Source organism: Oratosquilla oratoria, chromosome 2 (genome assembly GCF_046742065.1).
Source record: "Oratosquilla oratoria isolate Oo_2021 chromosome 2, ASM4674206v1, whole genome shotgun sequence".
NCBI lineage: Eukaryota > Metazoa > Arthropoda > Malacostraca > Stomatopoda > Squillidae > Oratosquilla > Oratosquilla oratoria.
In genome coordinates, this window is record NC_134778.1 from 17,658,144 (window position 1) to 17,685,643 (window position 27,500).

The following is a 27,500-nucleotide window of genomic DNA, read 5'->3' on the forward strand; positions in this document are numbered from 1 at the left end:
GTATTCACCACCCTCTGAGGGGCTCATTTTCTCCAGAAAATGTGCCCATTTATCAAACTGCGCCCAATATACCTGTATTAGAGGTAAGAGAGTGTAACAAAGGTTAAGGTTTATAGTCATTGCCCATTAAACACAACAGTTCAAACTGTGTTACTAACGACGTTACTAACACAGCATTACAACATAGTAACACGCAAAATTATGACATGTTTATAGCAAAATTATTTAAAAGGTAATATGGAGGCGAAAAGGAGCAGGAAATTAATTACAAAGCACTACAAAGGAGGAGCATGCCAACAGGAGACCTTTTGGTCCGTAACTAGGTCGGATGAGGGAAAAAAGTAGATAAATGAATAGAATAAATAAGTAGACAAATAATCAACAGAAAAATAATAATTTATAATAAATATGTAATAGTAAATAAATAAATATATAGATAAATAATAACAATAGTAAAAGATTAGAGCAGCTATCAAAAAAAGAAGATGGCGGATGGAGCAAGAGTGTTACTAACTGGACAGAGATGGTAAGCGTAGAACAGGGAGACCAGACTGAGTGTGGAGACACGATATTTAGAAGTTTGCAGGAGTAGTATGGCAGAGGTTGGCGCAGCAGTGAGACTTAAGAAAGAGGTTGATAGAAGTCTTGCAATACGACAGTTTTTCTGCGTTGTTGTTACCAGACACTAGGACGAGGAATTTGCTCCCTCAGTTGTTCCTTGGTAGTTAATTTTTATAATTCATTTATCTATTTACCTTTATCTTATTTATCTATTCATTTATTTATTTATTCATATACTTATATATGAATAAGTAATTAGAAGATAAAAAATCCAAGGCTGGAAAGGTTTTCATCGGTGGAAATCTCAGCCCAAAGAGTATTTTACCCGATTTGCATGAAATCCCCAGTCACTCACATGAAGTAAATCTACTCGTGCAGAGACCGTCCTCCTAGATCCGCTTCTGGCCAAAAAGAAAGAAAGAAAAAATGGCCAAAAGAAAATACAGGAAGTGCATTACTGCACGTGTTCAAGAAAATATGTAAACATCGATAGAACTGCTCACATTGCAACAACGCGTACGGCCAATATCACCATTCCGGTCTCCCTTTAGGTTTTGAAAAACCGAATCTGGTTTGACCATTTTGCAAAGCGACCAATTCCCGATCGCTTTGTCGAGTGAAGACTTGCCAGTACACCCAATGGTGCGTGATGTCTCTCATCAAATATTGAAGTGGCATCGAGCTTCAGATTGGCCGGGGCCGACATGACGTCACTAGTTCCTTTTGCTAACAAGAAAACTGAAATCGGTAACGTTTTCTTACGATACTGCACGATAACAAAAACAGGACACGTAAGACTTCAGAAATATTGCTGTAACCATGGTGCATGAGCGAAAGAATATCTAAAGATAGAGTTTTAGCATTACGACACTTAGAGAAAAAAAGGGGGATGAGAAATACCGCTTTAAGTGCATTCGATTCAATACAAATTCTGTTCCGTGTGATCTCAAAACGATTTTGTTCAGTTTAAGGTTTTGCTTCGTGGTGATGGAATTAAAGCTATCTTAACCCATTCAACTTCGATGACAAGATGTCTTGTCATTTGGTCAAATAAAACAAAAAATCATAATAAAACAACAAAATGTTTGATGATCAAACAGCACCAGAAAAATATGACGTCGTCAGTCCTCCTCCTCGAGGAGGACTGATGACGTCATATTTTTCTGGTGCTGTTTGATCATCAAACATTTTGTTGTTTTATTATGATTTTTTGTTTTATTTGACCAAATGACAAGACATCTTGTCATCGGAGTTGAATGGGTTAACTAAACCCTTTGCTAGTATGATCTGGTTGACGGTGGGCGATTTAATTTAATTTAGAGGACAGATCTCATGCTAGAGTTAAAAAAAATAATCACGGAGACTTCGCATGTTTAATTTATCGTTCAGTTCAACTTATGATGCGAAAGAGAAAGCCAAACGATGACAAATTAGCCAGGAACAGCACCATGTGAGGGCAAAGTATTAGTACAACATTTCACTCATGTGAGTTTATGTGCTTGATAAATCTCGCATGAATAAAACACTGTACCTCGTAACACTCCGTCCTCACATAGCGTATACCAAAAACAGATACCAAAACACAAATGTGCTTTTGTGTCTGTTGTTCTGCTGGAAGTAAGTTAACGAAGAGCCCAAGAATGCAATCTGAACCACGAAGCTATCTTAAACAGGAGCGATAAACGAGCTGAGCGTAAAAAAGAAAAGAGAAAGAAAAACTAAACTGCAGTGATGTCGGATCTCCAGCTGAGATATGGCACTTAATCTAATTCTCTCTTTTTCTTCTTCTTCTTCTTCTTCTTCTTCTTCTTTTTTCTTGGACAATTTGGGGTCGCTCATTGGTTCTCTTGCGTTGCATGTAATACTGGCGCAGAGTCCCGACTAATATATATCATTGTGGTAGTTGTATAGACACGGTAAAGGAAACATGGACTGGAGGTGAAGCTTTTATTCCTGACGTTTCGTCAAGAATAAAAGCTTCAACTCCAGTCCATGTTTCCTTTACCGTGTCTATACAACTTGTTCACATGGATTTTCATTGTGGTAGTGATAAAGTGTATACAAAAGACCGCCAAATGTGTGAACACACACACACACACACACACACACACACACACACACACACACACACACACACACACACACACACACACACACACACACACACACACACAAACACACATGTATATGTATATATGTATATATATATATATATATATACATATGTGTGTGTGTGTGTGTGTGTGTGTGTGTGTGTGTGTGTGTGTGTGTGTGTGTGTGTGTGTGTGTGTTTACCTAGTTGTATTTTACGGGAAGGGGAGCTACTTCATATCTCGTTTTATCTAGACTGTTTTTAAATTCGTGTATTTTTTTTTTTGCACACACCACTTTCTCATCTAACTTGTTCCAAATGTCCATTACCCTATGGGGAAAGCTATTCTTTTTCAGGTCTCTTCTATAACTGTCTTTCTTGATTTTCTTTTCGTGTCCTCTTGTGTTTCTACCATCCCGTTTCATTAAATCCTCTCTATCAATAGTTTCTATGCCTTTCATGATTCTGTAAATAGTTATCAAGTCTCCTCCTCTCTTCTTTGCTTTAATGTCTGTAGCTCAAGTTTTGCTAGTCTCTCTTCATATGATAGTTATGAGAGTGTTGGTGCCAATTTCGTAATTGCCCTTTGTAATCTTCCAAGTTTTGTTATACTTTTTTTTTTTTGCACTTGGTGACCACGTCGTCGCTGCATACTCCAATCTTGGTCTTATATAAGTGACTAGTATTTTCTTCACCATTTCTTCGTCCAGGTATGTAAATGCCACTTTGATTGTTCTGATTAAATTATAAGTTTCTCCAAAAATTTTGTTTATATGTTTCTCAGGGGACATATTATTCATAATAATGACTCCCAGGTCCATCTCATTTTCTACTTTTTTTTTAATTTCTTCTCCCAATTCATATGATCCTACTATTGTTATTATTATTATTTTTTTTGCTTCTTCCAAATTCCATTATACTACACTTCTTAATATTGAATTCCATCTCCCACTTCCTACTCCATTCCCATACTTAATTGAGATCACTCTGTAGCGACTCACAATTTTCTTCAGTGTTCACTTTTTTCAATGATTTTGCATCATCCGCAAAGAAGCTCATATAACTTTCAATTAATTTATCCATATCATTATTATATATAGCAAACATTATTGGGGCCAGAACTGTTCACCACTCATTGTTTTTCATGCAAGAAGTTTTCCATCCACTTCAGTAGTTTGCCCTATATTCCTCCTGCAGTTTCTAATTTCTTTAGTAACTTCTTATGTGGCACCTTATCAAAAGCCTTTTTCAGGTCTAGAAATGCACAATCAGCCCATCCATATCTTTCTTGTATTACATCTATTAGCCTTCAATAGAAACACATTAAGTTTGTAACGCATGATCGTCCTTTGTCTAAATTCAAATTACCTTGATACGTTGTTTTTTCCAAATGCCTTACCCATCTAATTTTGATCATTCTTTCACAAATTTTAGCTATCGTACTTGTAAGAGAGACCGGTCTATAGTTAGTAGGGTCTTCCTTGTTTCCCCCTTTATATATTGGTACTATATTTGCTCTTTTTCAATCTTCTGGAACTTTTCCTTCTTTCAATGAACTGTTTGTTAGGCTATGTATTTTGTCTGTTAGGTCATTCCTGCATTTTCTCAAAGTCCAATTTGCCATTTCATCTGGTCCATGCAATTTTCTGACATCGAGATTACTCAAGTGATTCATTATCTAATTCCTTGTTACTTCTATCTCTTTTATAGGGGGGACTTTCTCCTCCCACTCGATATCTCTAGGTTGTATGTTCTCCCTCGTAAACACCGATTTAAAATGCTTGTTCATAAGTTCTGCCATTTCTATTTCCTCTGTGTATTCAACTCCTCCTTGTCGTAGTTTCTCTAATTCTTGTTTGTTTTTCAGTTCGTTGTTTACAAATCTGTAAAATAGTTTTGGTTGATCTTTACATTTTTCTATGACATCTTTTCGTATTTCCTCTTTTCTTCTCTGCACACTTGTACATATTCATTTTTGTAACTAGTAGCTTTATATTGAGGATCCTGACCAGAAAAATTAACAACAGAAGGATCCTGATGTAATAATGTGGATTTTGGGGATTTATGAATTATGGTACCTTTGGTTTAGACATATTAGAAGGGGATGACAAGACAACTGCAATCCGATCCTTAACAACATTAAGTAAATAAATGAATAAATAAATAAATAGATAAATAAATAAATAAATAAATAAATAAATAAATAAATAAATAAATAGATAAATAAATAAATAGGCAAATAAGCAAATAAATAAAATAAAATACATACAGTAATAATGGCCATCGCATAGAATTCACTCCTTTACTCGGACAATTAGATTGCTCGAAAGAATGGAAATAATACAGTACCTTATGATACACAATTAAAGAGCGCTATAAATACAATCTAAATGAATCACCATTGAGGAACGTAAACAATATAATTTTCTATGAATCACTATTGAAGAAAAACGGTACCGCTAAGGGGTAAGTATACAAAAAAGAAAAAAAAAATCAGGAAAACGGCTTGTGACGTCACAAATAAATGGCTGCCAACAGGACAACACGCCTGGCCAGAAAAAAATGATATATAAATCAATTTACTATAACCAGAAAATACAACATGGCATTGCATGTATAAACAGAAAAAATGTACAAGCCTAAGTCAATGGAAAAATCAATAGAAAAGGAACGAAAGTCACTGGAAAGGCAGCGAACGAAAATCACTGGCCGATATGGAGATTACATATAGTCTTGTCCAAAAATCCTTTACAATCCGGACTCCAGATTAAAGCTAACACTCTCAGGAACAAGAGGCGACCCTTCGATGAACGCAATTGACGAATATATAACTAAACGTTGAAATAGCAGATATCATGTTGGAGACCACATGGGACCAGTAAAAAAAATCACCTGGCGCGCCCGAAGAATACTGTTTCCGCGCACTATCTCTCACAAAAATTTCGAAAGTCACTGGTGAGAATTGTTCCAAAATCATGGGTAATAATCACCTGGCTGCAAAAAGGGGGAGAGTTAAGGAAGAGGAAAACATACGTGCTCTCGAGAGAAGCAATACCGGCTCCAAAGTTCACAACACTTCAAAGATTAAAGTAGCGTTAGTAATACTTTTTAACGCACAAAACAAAATGTTCACACAATATCAAATGTTTCAACGCTCTGCCACCATTTTTATGTATTGGGGTGGCTATTGATACTCGGTATATGAATAGATTAATGATCTTATGGGACGACAGACAAAATTTGTGCTCGACTCGAAGGCAACTTCTGATCTGCTTGCCGCCAAGCTTAGGCGAGGAACTCTCGAATGAGTTAGCAAAACATTTGGTTCTTACAATCATACTTATTTATAAAATACAACCATTATATACAATGATAATAATATACAATTTTATATTATAAAAAGGGAAAACATGTATTTCCCGATCTAACAACATGCATGTACAATACACAATAATAAATGTACAATGCTACAAATACGTATGTATAATATACAGGAAAAGTACAATACTATAAGTACACCATTACATAAAGCCTTAAGAGTTCGTCATTCTTCCGGTTTGCTGCTGTGGTCGCTCGTGTTTGCTTTTCTTGTCGGGGGGAAGGCGAACGCACCAAGTTCGAAATGACAGAGTTTCATTTCCGACTTGTGCAATTACCTCAGCCGTAATTACGGTCATCAACTCCAGCCAAATGGTCTTCTCAGTCTTGCCCACCTCCTCGTGTTTTCATGACTCTTTCCTTGTCCAAACGTCTAATACCAATATGATATCATTCCATGATTGGCACAATATCTTTTTTCTAAAAGAAATAACATAATTAATCTTAACCAGTCAGTGACGAGTTTAAGAAGCGGGTGGGACTTATATGCTTGTTCACTGACAGCGACGACTTCGAAGCGCATTTGACTGTTACCGCGAAAACGCTTAATCTTTTACTTAGGTCGATGAAGACCCCATACCGTACCGAATCAGCCCCAGCTCCATTGTTCTAAAACTGAATAAAATCGTCTGTTCCTAATCAAAACAAACACAGCGCCCACGGGTTGAAGAAAAAAGTGAATAGAACCTAACCTAACAAATCTAACCTAGCATAGCCTAACAAGTAACATTACCTAACATTGTCGAAACGCGGCTTCAAAATGAAATATCGTCTTGTGATTGGCTGCCTGAGTCACACACATACACACACACACACACACACACACACACACACACACACACACACACACACACACACACACACACACACACACACACACACACACACATATATATATATATATATATGTATGTATACATATATATATATGTATATATATATATGTATGTATACATATATATATACATATACATATGTATATATATATATGTATATATATATATGTATACAGTATATATATATATATATATATATATATATATATATATATATATATATATATATATGATGTAAGAGTAATAGGAAACACAGTTGTCTTATTCTTTAGTTTATTCCTGCTAAACTAGTCAGGAATAAACTCAAGACTAAGACTCCTGTGTTTCCTATTCCGCTTACATCAACCTGTCAGAATGTCTCAATATATATATATATATATATATATATATATATATATATATATATATATATATACATATATATTCGTATGTGGAGATTGCATAGATATATTCGTAAGAACAGAAATGTTCATTTGTACAAGAATGATAATAACAATAGTGATGACAACTTAGTCATACATCTTCTGATGCCACAATACGATAAATACGTACCTAATTTTTAGGAAAAAAGTAAAATTAAATCAAAATGCATGCGATATTACTTTATTTTAATGTATCCAGAAAATTAACTGTTGCTTTCAATTTCTTTGAGCAAGATAATCACGGTCCTGTGGCAACCGTCAACGCTCTTAGGGACTTCTTGCAGATCTCTTAAAGAAAAGAAAATCTCAGGTGTTTTGTCTGTTACCGGCTATTAGTAGTAGGAGGAGGAAGAGGAGGAGGAGGAGGAGGAGGAAAGGTACAAGGGGCCGCCCTTATTTGTGAGCTATAAAATGAATAAACTAAATAAATGATAAATAAGTAAATAAATAAATAAGTGAATATATAAATGAAATAAAATAATTAGATAAATAAGATAAAATAGATAAAACTTATTGCTTGAGTTCAGTCAGGTACCGGCCTCCTAGGGGCGTACCTTCGCGTGAGTGTGAGGGTGTTGGTGGGTTTTGGGGACAAGTAGCAGGGATATGAACCTCTACGACGTCCATCTTGCAGGACCACAACTTGGATGTACGTACCCGCCACAGGCCTCTCGAGCTTACACGGAGCACTTGCTCAATATTTGTATTTCCATTAGTGACATCGACCTCGTGAATTCTCGATCAAAGAACTAAAGTCACGGAACCGGACATCACACCCAAATGGTACGTCATTTGACTCATCACGGACATGTCAGATGTGTCACTCTACCACCCTAAGTCTGGGTTTGTTTATGTACAGCCGCGCGAGAGCGCATGCGCGGAGATGTAAGTCGCCATTTCCGTGAAATGTCGAGAAGAATGATATTCTCTGTTGTTGTCGCTCACAGTGAGTAGGATCAATTTATGTACATGCAACACATTGCGGGAAAAGGCTAAAACACACACACACACGCATGTGAAGTAACAAAATTGAATATGGAAAGGTGACATAGTTTATGTATGATATAAGTTGTGGTAAAAAGAGCAGAAACTTGCCAAAGCAGTCATGACCCCCAAACAAAACGTAATCAACTAACAAACAGTAACGTCTTGATTACAAAGCACATTGACAATGAACTAAGATAATACATGTTTCACTACAAGTAAGACAAAGGGACACCCAAACACTTTAGTGAGTTGATGAGGTGTTGAAAGTGTGAAGTGATTGGGACGAATAAGCAATCGTCAGTCTCTAAGCTGATTATGCTGACGTAGTGGGTCGAACTGGGTTCGAAGGACCACTTACAAACGAATGAAACCATGACAATACAAATATAATTTCATAAATATACCGATACACAAAATACCAATATACGAAATACATATACAAAATATCACTATACAAAAATATGAAACAGTCATCACAATACTAATCACATTATAATCACACGCACTAATACTAATCACGGTACAATCACACACACACACACACACACACACACACACACACACACACACACACACACACACACACACACTCTTTCTCTCTCTCTCTCTTTCTCTCTCGGTGGCGCGGTTGATAGCGCACTGGACTGCCAAGTACGGTGGTGCTCGCAGTACCTGGTTCGATCAAAAAAAAAAGACCAAGGTGAATACACACATACACACACACACACACGGACGCACGCACGCACACACACACACATACACACACACAAGAAATGAAAGGTTTGCAATGGACATTTCCACGAAGACCAGAAAAAATCGAAATCAAGTTCTGAAAGCTGTCCCCATTGACAGGCTGGGAAATGTCTGGTGGTGTCCCAGACTATTGATGGAAGGAAAGAGCGACGCTCGCAAAATGCATCTGCACACATAATAGCAACGTCGTAAGTTTTATGCAACAACTTCGAAAAAGGAATTAGTTCTTGTCCTAACGTGTGTTTCATACGAAGTATGAATGTATATTATTTTCACCAAGTCAGACGAAGTCTACTGTTATATATATATATATATATATATATATATATATATATACATATATATATATATATATACACATATACACATATGTCACAAGTCAGTTTGAGACTCACAAATTCTAAATTTATGAGGCAGCAAACATTTTAATGGAATTGCATATATAAAACCGATAAACAATTGGTTAATTAATTAATCAATTAATTACAATTAGAGAAAACCGAATACTTTGGAAAAGTATTATCGACTTGTGGATTTTTGAAGCTCGAAACTCTGAAGCTTGAAACTTCGAAACTTCGAGAGTCAGTCAACACAAACGAGATGGAAACTGTCGAAGCTGGAAGACATCCTAGCCGGCCATATCACTACATTAGCACGACCATGAGTTCGTTCTGCGTCTAATCGTCTGAACGAACTTGGAGTGGCAACATCGACCAAGAGAAAGGGTAGGGGCAGCTGGCCTGTACGTCCCGAGAACAAGAAATAAAAATTGCAAATTGGACCAATTGCTTCACCTCATCGTTCGGTCTTACGCATGAAACACCCTCCTCCCCCATCCAGTATCACCCGGTACTAAACCAAAGGTATGACAAGTACTCGCGGCTGGAAGAGGAAGAGCCCGTGAATCATTGACTCTCATAAATTCATATCTGCTAGAGTGAGTGACTAGGTGTATGACCATCTGTGTAACTAAATGTGCGACAGAAATGAGTATTCCATAACAAGTTACGATCAATCTGTTGGAGCAGAGGTAGTTTCCAATTACTGTCGACCTACTTTTGAGATACTGCTGCCCTGAGCAGTCAAGCGAAATTAAACTCGTTACTCACAAGATTAGTTAATAGTTTGTGTGCGTGTATGTGTGTGTATAATTTAGTTATTATTATTATATTTGTGAGTGATTATGTTTAATTGATAATTCGAATTTATTAAAAAATAGTTTCGTTAAGCCCTTGCTCAACTGATATTTGTATACGTAATTCAAGTATGAAGAATCCTCGTAGGCCAGTGAAGCTGCCGGAATAAGTTGAAATTATGTTTGCATTCGGCAAAGATAGTTAAGTCCTACTAAGATGCATGAAGCTCTGACACACACACACACACACACACACACACACACACACACACACACACACACACACACACACACACATATATATATATATATATATATATATATATATATATATATATATATATGCAATAAAAACACTCGGAGCGTGTGTCCACAAATGCGTAAGTAACCACTAGGAAAAGTAAACTAACGAAGCAGAGCGCTTTCATATGATTACATCTGCAGTGCATATATATATATATATATATATATATATATATATACATATATATATATATATACATAGATATATACATATATATATACATATACATGTATACACACACACACATATATATACATATATACTATATATACATAATATATAAATACATATATATAAACATATATATATATATACATATATATATATATATATATATATATATATATACATATATATATACATATATATATATATACATATATATATATATATATATAACAATAGTATTTGGGAGTTCCGTGCTATACTAGCATGAAACTACATATTAAAGGAGAGATCTCTTATCTATCCTTCGACCACCACCCAATACTAGCAGCTATTACATGAGTTATTACACAGTTGTGATGTAGGAACGATTTATAACGGCAATGATGTCAAGGCCTTGCTATTAGGGCATAATCTTTCTCCTCTATCTACCTTTAGGTACATGACCTTCCCGAGTTCCTGCGAGGTGGAATCCGTGACCGAACAACTCATATAAAACTTCGATACCGAACTCGACGCTCCAAGAACGCCTCTAACGCTGGCAGGAAGAATACTGTGGGCAAGAACAAGCTGAGGTATGTGTGTTCGTATTTATCTAATTGTGTGTGTGTGTGTGTGTGTGTGTGTGTGTGTGTGTGTGTGTGTGTGTGTGTGTGTGTGCAATTTTCTCACTTCGAGTTCTTTTGTATCACTTGCCTTACTTTATTATGTCAGGCTAGAGATAATGATCATTGTTCTTTACAATACTTTCTTTCAAACGTTAAAGTTCCCATACCGCGTTTCTTATTTCTTATTACCGAGTTAACTGACCTTGTTACTGATCTATGAAATAATCCTACCAAATGTCCTTTTCGCTAATATGCCAGTAAGGGTCTAAGGCACACAAAGAAAACGGGTTAGGAAAAAATTCTCTTGTGGCTCAGCGGTAGTGCGCGTGCACTCCCAGTAGTCATTTTGAGAGGCCAGTTGCGTGGGATTGAATCCTGGCTACGGAGTAGAGGTTAGGAGGGGGACCCACTCTGAGAATTGGTTTCCAAGCAGCAAAACCAAAAGTCTTTTTGTGACACTGTCCTTGTCCTGAACAAAGGAGTTCGTGACGTAAAATGAAGTAAACAAATGGGAGTCTCAAAGTTTAGGGCCAAGATTTATCTTTTAGCTTACACATAGTAAAATTCCCTATCTACTCGTGAACAAATCTAGAATTCAGCTTGGATTCAGAAATAAAAAATCATGTACCTCGAATATTTTACTCAAGAGTAGTAGATGTGCTGCAAAAGATTGGGTGGACTCTGTATACCTAGATTTAGAGAAAGGCTTTGACAAGGCACCACACAAACGATTGTGGAAACTGGAGCACAATGGAGGACTTACAGGAAGCCTACTGGAATAGATGAGACTCCTTGAAATACTGTTACATAAGAAGAAAACCAAGGGAAATCTTATCATGGTTGGGGATATAAAAGCAGAGTTCCACAAGAACACCTGTAATGTTATTGTATTGTATATTGTCACCCAAATTTCACTATTTCTTCTATCCTAAGGGATAATATCACACCAGTATTGGTAACCATAATGGGGATATGGAATAGGGTGTAAGTGTGAGACACGGTGACGGAGGGGGGCAAGATGTTCATGAGAGACCGGATGACCGTGGGGAACCAGATGTCCGTGATGGGGCAAATGTCCATGAGGCACTGAATGTCAATGAAGGACCAAATGTCAATATAGAACAAGGTGTCAATAAAGAACAAAATTATAGTGTAAAGCATATTGTTGAAAATCAAAACGAGTCAAAAAGAAATAATCACGAGTTTATTAAAACCATGTACTTTAATGTTCGTAGTATTAGGAACAAATTCCAAGAAATCCAGGCGTATGCCAAAAGAGAAAATCTCGAAATGATAGGAATAATATAGAGCAATGTGTCAATAAAGAACAAAATTATAATGTAAAGCATGATGTTGAAAATCAAAACGAGCCAAAAAGAAATAATCATGAGTTTCTTAAAACCATATACTTTAATGCTCGTAGTATTAGGAACAAATTCCAAGAAATCCAGGCGTGAAATGGTAAAGAGTTTGAGGCTGAATTTGATATTGCGGGATTTAAACACTTTCATCAGGATAGAAACCACAAGAAAGGTGGGGGTGTTCTGTTGTACATTAAAAATAATGACCATGCCTGTGTTTTACAGAAAGTGAAACATGATGCATATGATAGTTTGTAGTTAGAATTAATCCAAACAAATGGATAAATATTACGTGAAATGCACCAGCAACATTGTTTGCACGTCCTGAGACATGCTTAAGGGTTGGGTTACATTCTTCAATAGTGGAAAAAGTCCCTTCCAATGCTAGACGACGAACATGCACAGAATCAGTCTGAGATAAAACGTCAGACCCAATTGGAATGCGCACCGGAACTCGAGCAGAACTTGAAGGTCCAATATGCTTTCCTACAACAAAAGCAGCACAAGAAAGAATAGCAGAGTCAAAACGATTAGAATCCTTTAAAGGCAACTGTACGGTCTGATCATGCACAGAAGTGGAGCTACAAATAGAAGCTGGCCTATCCGTTGCAGGAATAATAGAATTATGGAAAGTCACTACACGGTGCCTATGCCATGCGCTGTAAGAACATCAATACCCAAGAGGCAATCACATATAAGAGTAATCCCAGGAACAACAACAAAAGTAACATGAAAAAAGGTAGTATGTGAGGAAAACCGCAAGGGAATACGAACAGACCCAAGAATAGGCAGGGGAGAACCTTGAACAGAAAACAAATTACAAAAAGGAAATAAAGGGAGATTGCACATAAGCCTTTCTATTTATGAGACTACAATGTACATTCTGCACCAGTATCTACAGTGACAGAGATATGTGTGTTCTCCGTAAAAAAAAATTGGAAGGTGAGTAATTGAGAAGATTCAGCAGCCACCAAAGGAGTAATCTGAGACCGAAGATTACTGGTCAATCCTTTGGTTTGTGAAATGGGCGCTGGTGAAAGTTGACTGAAGTTGTCTAGGTTGATGAGAGATCTCAGCCCTAAGTCTCAAAACATTTAAACACTGATCAGTCGAATGTTTACATTGACCATGCATATGACAGTAGCTAAGTTTATCCTGAAGCTGTACTCAAGAGAGGTCATATGTCATGTTAGAAGAGACATCAGATAAATTCTTATGGACAGGGGAATGCCTTGACTTGTGCTCACGAATCTTACGACGAAAACAAAAAGCACTTGAGTGACTTGACTTATTACAGTAGGTACATGTAAGTACAGGGAAGGTAAATGTAGACGAAGGGGAGCTGTGAGTAGGAACTAAAGACTGAGGGGGTGGACGAGGAAAACTAGGAACATTTGTATGTTGTAGTGCATTGCTAATACACAAAGAACCAGAAGGCATTTCCTTAAGTTTACACGAAAGCCTTGTTGCCAAAGATAATAGGAACTCATCCGTCTTGTAGCTGAGAAAAGAAGCTTCTCTCTTCTCAAAAGACACCAAGAAAATGATGTACAAAAGAAATTCCAAAATAAGATGGAATCTATCTAAAGTGATAGTATCTTTATCTACCCACTCGGAATGGAATAATCTAAGTCTTCATCAGCTATCTTGCTGGCCTGGGCCTGAGCACGTATATAGTTAAGAGTACCCAATCGGGATGTAAGTACATCAGCCTCCTTAAAACACCATAGAAAATGATTACCTACAGGGGTATCAGAAAAAAGAGGAAATTAGCTCTAAAGGTATCATAATCATAGATGGAATCAAAATAAGGCGGAAACTATCTAAAGTGATAGTACCTTTATCTGCCCACTCTGAATGGGATAGAAAATCTAAAACTTTGACAGTTATCTTGCTGGCCTAGGCCTGAGCGCGCATGTAGTTAAGAGTGCCCAATCGGGATGTAAGGATACCTGCCAACTTAAAACGACATTTGAATTTATTACCTACAAGGATATCAGAAAAAAGAGGAAATTAGCTCTAAAGGTATCATAATCATAGTTCAAAGTCTTGGGGTCAAGACACGAGGCTGACAACATCTCAGCTGCCAATGAATTAGGTACAAGTTGTGACCTCACGAATGAAATTTTCTCAGGCCCGGTTGAAACATTTGTATTCCTATTACTATCCTCGCGCCGGCGAATAAAATCAGCAGCCTTATACTGAGGATCCTGACCAGAAAAATTAACCTTAGATGGATCCTGATGCAACAATGTTAAAGTATGAGCCATTGTCTCAGATGGATTTTGGGGACTAAGATGGCAATTTGGGTTTAGACATAATTGAATTGTGGAAAAGCAACATTAAACCACGTATTAGCGTGAATACCAAAACAAAAAATAGAATACAATGATAATGGCGATCGCATAGAATTCACTTCTCGACTAAAAAAAATTGGATTTCCCGAAAGAAAGTAAATAATACAGTTCTCTATTATTCACAATCAAAGAGTGTAAATGATACAATACTATATGATTCACAATGAAAGAGCGTAAATAATACGATTTAATAGGATTCACAATTAAAGAACATAAATAATACAATTATCTTTGATATATAATTAAAGAGCGTAAATAATACAATTCTCTATGATTCACAATTAAAGAGCGTAAATAATACAATTCTCTATGATTCATAATTAAAAGAAAACAGTATCGCACGCGTCAGGGTTCGTATCCCATGGTGGAGCTTCTAAAAAATGTTCAATCTGTCTTAAACATACACAACTTGTCGGAGGGCTCGCCTAATACGGGATTAGATGAAAATGAGACTAGATCTTCCAATGTTACGTGAAGCGTGGTCGGGGACTAGTACAGTCCTTTTGAACCATCACCATGTAGCATGGTTGCTAGCGTCTTGGCCTCGTGATTATCGACGCACGGGTCAGGGTTCGTATCCCATGGCGGAGCTTCTAAAAAATGTTCATATATATATATGTATATACCGTATATATAAACGTATTTGACGTGTGGTAATTTTGTAGTTTGGCAATGTGTGACCAGGTGTCCCGGCTGCTCGGACCAGATGTCCGCGGTGAGATCAGATGCGATTGGCCCCTGTGACCACTGTGAGGTCCAACACAATGGGGTTTCCTTGGGAGTTTTCTGAAGACGTCGGACGTTCCATCCTGCACCAAATGTGTGTGTGTGCGCGTGTGCATACTAGGCATCTAAAGGATTGAATATTCCCTACATTTATCTTGCAACGCTCTCATCAAAGACGCAAAGTGCGGGGTGATCTAATAGAGGTGTTCAAGTGGATCAAAGGCTTTAACAAATGTGACACCCACCAAGGTCATCATATTAAGACAACGGGCAGGACTCGCAGTAATGTATTTAGATTGGATAATTATAGATTTAAGAAGAAAATAGACAATTACTGGTTTACTAATAGGATTGTCAAAGAATGGAATAGATATAAGTTACTATGTTGTTAGCGCTGAAACTAGGTTGTTTTAAGAAACGGTTTGATAACTTTATGGATGGGGATGACTGGTGGTAATGGATATGGAACCGACTAGTGTAGGCCTTATGGTCTCATTCTTATGTTCTTATGTAAAGCCCTCCCATCTTTAATCGGATTTCGTCTGCTAATGCAATTTATTCCCTTTAGTGACCTAAATACTGTGATCATATCACCTTTTTCTTCGATCTTTCAAAGCTGGCAGACCCAGTGCATTTAGTCTTTCCTCATATGGTTTATCTGCCAGGCTGGGGACAAGTTTGGTTGCTGTCGTTTGTATTCTCTCGATATTGGTTATATCCATCACTCTATGTGGAGACCATACTACTGATGCATATTCTAGTCTTGGATTCTTGGATGGATCAGGGTTTCGATGAGTTTTTTCATCATCTCTTCATCCTTATAGTGAAACGTCACTTTGATCTTCTGCAGTAATCAATATAGCTCTCCCACAGTCCTGCTGATATGTCTGTCAGGTGACAGGTTGTATCTTATCAACACCGCCAAATCTTTCTCTTCTTTTGTTTTTGTAATAGGTTCACTTTCCACAGAATACTTTAAGGATTGTCTTTTGCCACTAGTGCCCATTTCTAGTACTTTGAATGTTTTGGTATTAACTTGATTTTCTATTCTTGGCTCCATGTATCTAGTGTCTATTCTTGGCTCCATAGTGTCTGTGTTTTGCAATAGTCTACTTTCACCTCCCCTTGTCACCACTGTCAGTCCTCGATCATTACACTTAAATTTGACTTGTAATATCACTCGTCTCGAGGCCCCTTGCCTCTCGTTACGTGAGTTTCACTAAATATTCAAGTTCCTCTTAAGCAGTAGGCCCAATGCCTTGTATTTCCTGTAGTCTCACTATTTTCTAGGCCCCGTGCCTAGTTCTCTCGTCCTTTGGGTTAATAAAAGGGTGGTGAATTTTCTTTCTTCTTTCACTGTAATTTCACCTTCTGGTTACACTCAGGATCTCTTTCTCTCGTCTCTACATCGTCTCTCTAGATCGTCTCTCTAGATCGTCTCTACATCCTCTCTCTAGATCGTCTCTTGATCCTCTCTCTCTGACGAGATCCCGTATCCTACGCTAAGCTACCTTCGTCTGACGTCACTAATTTTTCTAATCCAATCTCCGGTGACTTTTCAAATAAATGTCACTCCTTATGGGCGTGACTTTGAATTCATGCACCAATAGTTTTTTCCTCCTTCTCCACCTTGCACCAATCCGGAAAGCCATTACAATGCCACTAGCGATATCGTTTACCTCAGCATTAGTCAAACGAAGCTAACCTGCGCTTACAGAGTTTTGATTACAACATCGATTATAAAACAGTCACCACCGTCGGTGTGTTTACATAGACATAGCGTCACCTCAATGTTTTCAAAACAACAGGCGAGCAGGCAGGCTCATTTACATTCGTACAACTACCGGCCTCTTACACTACCGTCCTCCTCATTTTTCACTCTTTTTATGATTTTTTGCGTCATCTGCAAAGATGTTGATGTTGGGGTGTTATGTTAAAAGGTGTGTATAGTATGAAGGAGTTATGAGGTTATGATTTGGAAAGGATGTTTGTCTCTCAGTGTTGAGAGAAAACGGGTATTAATGTTCGTTCTTCTAAAGTGATAAGAAATTAAATGGTTCTCTGATAAGGGTGAGAGAGAGGAAAAGGTTGTTACAAGAGATTGAGTAGGTAGGGCATTCATGTTGAATGTGAGATATGGTAAGAAGAGTTGGCCTACCAAAAGGTATGTGGAGGGTGGGATGGGAGGTGTCAATAGACTGTCCATTTTCCTAGAGGCTATGGGTACATTCCAAGAGGGAATTGAGGTAAGAGACTGAGCAATTCCTTTGTGCTGAGACATCAGGAAATAAACTCATAAGATCTGTAAGATTCCTTTGCCATCGAAGTCTTGACTCGCTTTCTTTAAACAGGGGCAAGGCAGCTAGTCCCACCTTTTCTTCAGGTTTTGGAAATTTAACGAATGCTCATCGTTGCTAGACAGACATACCCTAACAAGGGGATATATGTCACAGATGAAATGTATCTACATTAAAGTAATTCTTATTTCTTATTACTCACCATCAGTAATTTCTCAAACTTCATTCACCAACAGGGATGCAATTAGTGAAGAAGGTGAAGTGGCACAGGAGGGAAATGTTCCCAATGAAGGAGGTATACCAGATGAAAGTGATGCTGCTAGTCTGTACAGCCAAAGCAGTGAACCATCTTCTCAAAATTCCTGTAACCAGGCTGATAACTTATCTTTTTCAGGGTAAGTGGATTTACAACAACACCTTTGTCTTTCCTTTTTTCCTGTCTACAACCTTGAGCACAGATAAAAAATTATCACTGTGTTAACAGGGACATGTTGGCAAACATGACTTCTTTAGAAATCAAACCTAGGCTTTCAAAATATTACAGTACAGTAATAATACAATAATGCCACACAAGCGCAGCTGGATCAATATATATGCATGAGACTTTGTAATATATTAAAAAATTTACATGTATAGGATACACTTTGATGGTTCTTACAGGTAAGAATTATTCTAGAGTTAAGTACTTATTTGAGGAACAAGTCACCTGAAAGCATGTTTTATTGTATTTCAGAATCAGGAGGAGGAAGGAATGGAAACGCAGCAGCCCTTGCTCTTCTCATGAAAGTGTGATGTCACCCAGCTCATCCCACCTCACATTTATGACCAATCATAACCTTTTATCACCCCTCAATGGTGCCAAATCGCCAGTCAGACCACGCAGTCCTGAGGATGAGGACCTTTTCCATAGTCGTCCTTCAACTCCTACCATTGCTGAGCTTTTAAATAGTGGTAGGTAGTGTAATACATCTAGGGTACAGTTAAGCAGGGTGTGTTCAATGTGTAGATTTTAGTGGTAAAAACAGGGGTGCGGTCTAAGATGCCACTTTGTGCCGTCACTTTCGTTTCGTAAGTCTTTTAAATTTTCACTACCATCTTTGTTCCCACCTTTAAAGTTTCATCCCTTGAATTTTAATCTCTAGTATTGGGCCATGGAACTTGTCATTTTTCTCTTCCTTTCTTCACGAATTTTACTACACCTGGTTCTCTCGGGTACACCAAGGGACTCCCGTCGAGAACACTCATTTCAGGTCCCAGGTAAGTTCTGCAGTGACGTCATGATTTCTTTAGTCCAATGATCTTTAACTTTATATTTGAGATCCTCCCCTTTGGTCATGATCTTACAATCGTGAACCAATTGAATTTTCTTCTTACTCCACCCTTTCTATATGCAATATTGTTTAACTCAGCAACCTCGAATCTCTGCATAACTTACTTAGGTTACATAATTTCTACATCGGCGAAACATATACACGCCATACAGGCTCCTGGCCATTTTTACGACTCTAGGTGGAGAGCGAGCCTGCGCAAACCTTCGCCTATGAACTGTGCTGTTTACAAACACCTGATCCATAGAAATGAAACCCTCACCATCTACCCTACTTTCTAGAACATCTTAACTCGGAAATCAAAATCCTTATAAAACAGCACATGATAATTATGGGCACAGTTTACACAAGAACCCTCAATCCCAACTATCGCTCCCATCACATAACATAAGCACAGCCAACTGAATGCAACAAAATCTATACCATCAACATAATAATCAAACATTTAGAACAACTTACCATCTACCTCTTGCAGCACATCCATAGAAAAATACATATACAATTAGATCACAAAATAAACACTCTATTGCTATCCCACAAAGTCCAAACTCCATCTGACTCTCCCTAATATTCAGCCCAAGAAATTTGCCACGACAAGCAATAACTAGATTGGCCATCATCCAGCAATGAAAGAGTACCGACTGGCCACAGAATCAAGTTGGCCCAGATGCAATCACTTCATCCTACTTTAACCTTATCCAAGTAACAACACATCTCGTCCTTGAGTGAAATGTGAACCAACTCAGTGGGCATTACGAGTTACTTGGGAGTTGTGGTTCTGTAAGAGTCCTGGGTCAATGTATTGATTTACTGATAATGTACAGAAAATGTAATAATCATGAGATCCAGTCTGTTTCCACTTATCAAATTTGGCCTTAAATTTGTTTCTAGATATAGAATGGACCATCCCCTATTTCTAGACTGTTCCATTAGTTCATACATTTATACAGAAAACTGTTTCTTCATATCCTACAGGTATTAATTATTTTTTTCCATGACCATAGGACTCTCTTACCCTAAACTAAGATATATATTTTTTTTAATTGATCAATTCTTTTCATTGATCCAATCACTTGCAATCATGTCCGTTCCCCCTCTTCTTTCTTTTAATGATGGCAAACCCAATACTTCTGATCTTTCCTTACATGATTTGTCTTTAAGGCTGGAGATCAATTTGGTTGCTGCCCTTTGTATTGTATCGCTCTTTTCTATATGTTTCATTTTTTATGTGAGAGTGGGGTTGTTTCTATGTCAACAACTAGTAAGAGGAAAGTAACTACCTGTCAGTTCTCCTTATGCAAATAAGTGGTGGAAAAGAAATTGATGTTGACTAAGAGATAAGTCTTGGGTTGTGTCTGAAGGCTTGAGTGCAAAGCCCCTCAAGATTGCACCTCTAGAAGGAGGTGAGTGTTGAGGGGTCTTGGAGATTGGTGGCAAGAAGACAATACTCTGACATCCAGCCTGCAGTATCACAACTCCTTGCTGATAATAGTAGTAGTAAGAGTGTGTGCATATTTGGTGGAGATGGTTAGGCTTGTTCTACTTGACTCCATGTAAATACTGAGGACATCACACCTGTGGGAACAACAGTAGGTACATACTTGTGGTGGTTTAACTTCTTGAATATGATGATACCTAGGTATGTGTCATGTGCAGTGAGTCGGGTATATGAGGATGCCGGCATCGGCTTCCTGATTATATTTACTTTGTATTTATTGCTGACCTCCGTATTCTATGAACAGTCTTGATCACGTTTTCTGTGATGTTTTATTCATCCAGGTTGAAAGAGAACAAGTATAACAGCAATAACTTTATATTTTGTAATGCGCATATTGCGATGCATCATCGTACATCAGGCAACCTGATGTGCGCATGAATATTTGACTTGTATTGAAGAGGTTAAGATAAAAACTGGAGAAAATCATCCTCCTGTCATTTGTCGTAAAATCCTATCAACATTTGGTCTCCGGACAGGGCCTTGGGGCTGGCATTTAGTCTTTGGACGGGGCTCTAGATTTCTATCTTGTACCTTTTCCTCTGTGACTGCCCTTGTCTTATACAATGCAATTTTTCTATATACTTTTCCCATATATATATACACTTATCATGTTATACCTCTTGTGTGTTTTCCTAAGCAAAAGTATAAAATCACAGCTTGGTATCATTATTAGATGCACTGTATACAACCCAATATTTCACCATTTCCATTAACAAAGCTTTATCTTTCTTTAACAATGTCAGGTCGCCCTCTTACGCGTCCCTCCACACCAGACTCCATATCCAGGGCAAAGATGCCCCGGTCACAGAGTGCCCTTGAGACTTACCACAGGTCGTCATTCCTGCATCTAGAGCTCCCCACCAGGAGCAAGAGTGTTCTAGATAAGCCCGTTGCCAAAATGTTAGTATTGCAGTTTACATTTAAACTGTGTCCTGAGATTAAATCTAACTGGACTCTTAAGATTTGGATAATGAACCTAAACTACATGACTTGTTGAAATATTTCTTATATTTCTCCTCTCTCCTCCATTAATATTCACTGCATTTACAGATCAGCGTTCTGCTTCTGATTTTCCATTCAATTTCTTTTTGCTTGGTCCACCATGATAATTTTTATTTTCTTTTTTTCATTCCCAAATTTGTAGAACAGCAGTACTTTAAGTGCTCATAATCCAAGTCCTTAATATATATATATATATATATATATATATATATATATATATATATATATATATATATATATATATATATATATATATACACAGTAAAATCCCTTTTATCCGACCTTCGAACAACCGACTTTTTTCTCCAATGTCCCAAGTTGGATAAAAGTTGAATTTGTCCAAACATCCGACCGTTTAGTTGTTGCTCTCGCTACTACAGACTCATGGCGCTCAGGTCGGCTGTTATTTTCGCGGGCATTTCAGCGTTTGTTTACGTTTGGCTTTTGGTGGTTATTTCTCCTCAACTGTGCTGTGTTGTTTATTACCCTTTATTGTACCGTAAATAAGTGAAAATGGTTCAAACCAATATTTATTTTAGTGTACGTCCAAATATCCGACTTTTCTAAACATCCTATCTAGGATCGGTCCCACAAAGGTCGGATAAAAGGAACTTTACTGTATATGTATATATATATATATATATATATATACATATTTATACTATATATATATATATATATATATAAATATATATATGAGTGGAAGGGTGGTGAGATAAACACCGAGTAATGTTGGAGTGTAAATTTACTGACGTTTCGTCCTTAACAGGACTTCTTCAGAAGTCCTGTTAAGGACGAAACGTCAGTGAATTTACACTCCAACATTACTCGGTGTTTATCTCACCACCCTTCCACTCATTCTGTCGTCTTTCTGTCCAACATATATATGTGTATATATATTTATATATATATGCATATATATGTGTATATATATTTATACATATATATATATATATATATATACATATATATACTGTATACATATATACATATATATATATATATATATATATACTGTATATATATATATATATACTGTATATTATATATATATATATATATATACTATATATATATATATATATATATATATATATATATATATATATATATATAGGCAGTGCATTTTAGTAAGGAAATTTGTTGACCTTAGAATATTATATATATATATATATATATACATATTTATACTATATATATATATATATATATATACATATATATACTTCAAATATAGACTTCTTACATTAATCAGCAAAGTTTAAAAGACTTTTCTTTGATGTTGTGAAATGATATATTATGAGGCACTATTGTTCAAATTTTGTTTCCCCACTGAAACTGACTAATATTTTATATCTAGTGTGGACTAAAAAAAGTTGACCAAAATTGACATATATTTTTCCATTCCTTTATCAATATTATGCTGTTATCATCAGAATGTCCTAATCAGAACAATGTTTTGTACTATTCTAGCCAAGAACCACCGCGGCGAAGCCAAAGCCTAAACTTTACAGATACAATAGATGGGGAGGATGCAGAAGAGGAGGTGCATCTGTATACACTCTCAACATCCACACTTCTCTTCCACCTCCTGCATTCATTATGGCTTTCTTCTACCTTGGTAAGTGATATATAGTAATACCTGCATTACCTTGGTGGTTCATGATATACATACATATACCAAAAGGTCTCTTCTCCTTTATAATAGAGGTGACCAGCTAATGCACTTTTACCATCACTGCATATGGTGGTACATACATACATATACCAAGGCTTTTTCCCCCTTACAAGGGGGGTAGCCAAAAAGAAAAAGGCATAAAATCATCCCCACCTATTCCGTCCCTGAAAACACTCCACCCTCCCTCTTATCTTAGCACCTGAATGACGGGCCATCCCTGCACCTTGGCCACTGCCCTGGGTCAGAAGCAGTGTCGCAAGACACAGCAAGGCCGCTTCATTAAATCGGCGACCCCCCCTCTCCGTCCCCCCATTGCATAAAATGAGAGGACGGGGAGAAATCCCTTCGGGCTGTCAAATTTTGCTCGCACATACTACCTCACCCCCCATCCACCTGCCCATTCCACCTCATGCTATCACAACATCATCCATGTACAACCATTCTCCATTCACCCCTGTCTTCTGTCCTCTCCCATCCTTCCTCAACAGACATTCCCCTCTTCCCCAAAGCCCCCTTCACCCCATCCATCCACCTCATCCTAGGACGTCCCCTCATGTTCACTCCCTCCACATCTGCCTTCCACACCTCTTTTACTAGTCTTTCTTCACTCATTCTTTCCATGTGTTCAAACCATCCTAATATTCTTTCATCAACCCTATCTCCCAGCTCCCTTTCCACCCCTGTTCTCCTCCTCACCTCCTCATTTCTCACTCTATCTAGCCTAGTAACCCCCATCATACTTCTCAGACACCTCATTTCAAACACATTCAAACTCCTTCTCTCTTCTTCTCTTATGTTCCATGTTTCTGCCCCATACAGTGCTGTTGGCACAATCACTCCTTCATACAGTCTCCTCTTAGCATCCATTCCCAAATGTCTATTCCTCATTACACTCTTTAATCCACCAAGGCATTTACTCGCTTCTCTCAATCTACATTCTACCTCCACTTTCACTCCACCTTTCCCTGCCACATTTGCACCCAAGTATCTAAAACTATCCACTTCCTCCAGTCGCTCTCCCTTAATGCTCACTTCCAGTCTACTGCCACTTTCACCCCTTGTACATCTCATCACCTTACTTTTACCCACATTTATCTTTAGCTTTCTTCTATCACATACTCTCCCAAACTCTGCCACCAACTTCCTCAATCCCTCCTCCGATCCTGCCACAAGCGCAGTGTCGTCTGCAAACAACAGCTGGCTCACCTCCCACTTTTCTCCATTTTCTTTAACCATCTCCAATCCCTTGCCCACTACCCTTGCATTTACCTCTCGCACCACCCCATCCATGCATATGGTGGTAATAGTAATAATAATAATTGCTACCTTGAGTTACACTGACTAGAAACCTAAAGCCACGCAATGGCTGGCAGTTGTCCCCAGGCCCTCCCATAGATCTCTGGGAAGAAATGCTGTGTTATATTAGTAGATTTACTTTATTGTGATGCATAGGAAAGGAGCTAGGCTCATTGGATCCCATTTGTCACCAGTGATCAAACTTAAGAAGTGTGAGACTGTTTTTTTCATCATCAGTTTATAGCAGCAAGACAAGGGGAGCAAATCCTGGTTGTCAAATTTCCTTGTGAAAAAATAAGGAAATACAGTTGAAGCTAATACAGAGAGATCTTGAGCCTGGTCCAGGGGACCAAGTGTCAGTCCTTGAAGGCTGTACCTCCAGATGGAGGCAAGGATGGGTGTTGGAGGTGGGATGGATGGAGGTAATTCTCTCTAATGTATAGGTAACAGGACCACCACTTACAATTACCTGTCATTCTTCCTACACATGGTGGTCCTGTTAGATGTTGGAGAGAATTATATCCCCCAATACTAGTTTTGAAATTTCATCACCTTCACCTCTACCTGAAGCGGCAGCCACAAGGAATTGGCACCCACTTTCCAGACAAGGTCTAAGATCTCTCTTTATTATCTCAGACTGTCTTTACTTCACTTATTCGCATTAAGAGGAGCTGACTACTCCCTTCCTATTACCAGCAACTTTCAAGATTACCACTTGATGAACATAATGAGCTGATCTCACATAGCATATACTGGATGTGATCAACCCCACACTATCACAATGCTCACCACACTAGGTATAAGTCAAGCATATGACAGAGGTAAAGGTATTAATGAGTACCCTCCTGCCCTGTCATTGGTCCCACCAACACACAAAAACAGTAGTAAAGAATAAGATGTCATAGTGGCACCCATAATGGTTTGGATCAGTGTAAATGTTTCCAGGAGATACAAAGATCATGAGAACAGATGAGGAAGACTGCAGATTATAACAAAATAATTATCTATATTGTACCGGGTGGCTACAAGAAATGAAAGTCAAATAGTGGGAAGTACACTGTAATCACTGATACCACTGACAACTAATGCGTGTGAATACAAAGAGAGCTGGCTCCGAACTGACGCCAAGCTGCCAATTGGCGCCAAAAGACGTGCATCGCATTTGAGATATCCAATATAATTACAATTGTACACATAATTACAATAAATGATAAAACAAACAACAAAACATATGACAATTTTATAAAGAGGGGGAAACGTATAATTCCCCAAACAAGCAACACACAAGTACAATGTACAATAATAATGGTATATACAACATACCACGCTAACACAATATAACAATGGCTTCTTTCCCCTCATAAGGGGGATAGCCAACTCCCTCCCATTCCACTCTCACTTATTCCAGTCCCGTCCACCACCCTTGTTTCCCTATCATCTTATTTCCTTGTGGAAAATGATAATAAAAGTAATAGTAAATAATAATAGCAATAATATTAATATTAGAAATAAATGGAAATAATAATAATAAAAATAATAATGATGATAGAAATAATGATAGTCACAATAAAAATCATAATAATGATGATAATAATGATAATAAAAATAAAAATAGTAATGATAATAGTAATAATCAAAATAATAATAATAATTATTATTATTATCATTATTATTGTCACGAACCCCCTATGGCCCAGGCTAGCCGCGACATAAAAAAAAAAAAAAAAAAAAAGGGGGCCATGCGCAGTTCGGACTAATGACAGAGTTCAGGCAGGATAATTAAACCCTTGGTTGAGATTGAATATTACTATATGACAAAATAACACACACAACATAAATGAGCATAGAATAATAAAAAATATCAATACATATGACATAGACATAAAATTATTTACCAAGTGTTTGTGCTCTTGTACGTAGCATGTAAGAACAGATGGGTGAAACAAAGTCTTGATTATGGTGTAGACGAGTCTTGATTCTGTTTGCTGGGGTCGCGCCAATGGTCTCGTGGGACAAATAGGTACTTTGAAGGGAAGATTATGTAAAATAACTTCAGGTAGGGGAAGCTTCTGGTAGTTCTGGTAGGTTAAGCTTCTGGTAGTCGGGAACAGGTAAGATATTGGATGATATTTCGTAATTAAGAAAATAAGAGAGTGCCAAGTCGCACGTAGTCCAGCAGCAGTCTGGAGATGTCCAAAATAATTTGGGAAAAACACGAAGGCTGAGCTTTTTGCATGGAGATGGGTAACGGTTGCGATCCAAAAGACTTGTTTAGCTAACTTGTCGTAATTGACGAATGTAGAATAATTTCTACGTAGATTCAGATGGACCCTGGGCGTCTGCTTCTTTTCTTGTCTTTATTTTTTTCGCATTCTGAATTTCTCTTTCCTTCTCTTCTCTGTGTCTCTGCCTGGTTGCTCTCTGCTTGGCCCTTTTATACCTCGGGAATGGGAGCTTACATTTCAAGTATGGCAAAACATAGGCAAAGCTGTAGTTTAAAGGTCCTCAGCCAATGACAAAGCAGAGTGAGTTTTCCCACCAAATTATGTTACGTTTCTGAGCTTGGCGTTTTCTGATAATACGTAATCGGGCGCGCTCCAACAGACGGGTATTGCGCAATGTTTAACATTTTAAGAAATACACATTCACATTATGAAATACAATACAAATTTATAACATATATTCACGCAAGGCGTGCCTTAAAATTACAAACAAA

The 27,500-nt window shown here is 37.6% G+C and overlaps 1 protein-coding gene across 1 annotated transcript in view; it reads left to right on the forward strand.

Moving 5' to 3' along the window:
- Positions 1-27,500, forward strand: part of LOC143037406 (uncharacterized protein C12orf56-like) — a 155,918-nt gene that overhangs the window by 107,598 nt on the left and 20,820 nt on the right. The window contains exons 3-7 of the mRNA XM_076205547.1: positions 11,072-11,208; positions 18,219-18,377; positions 18,716-18,933; positions 21,552-21,708; positions 23,284-23,431. Coding sequence (XP_076061662.1) covers positions 11,072-11,208; positions 18,219-18,377; positions 18,716-18,933; positions 21,552-21,708; positions 23,284-23,431 — 819 coding nt within the window. The remainder of the gene's footprint in view (positions 1-11,071; positions 11,209-18,218; positions 18,378-18,715; positions 18,934-21,551; positions 21,709-23,283; positions 23,432-27,500) is intronic.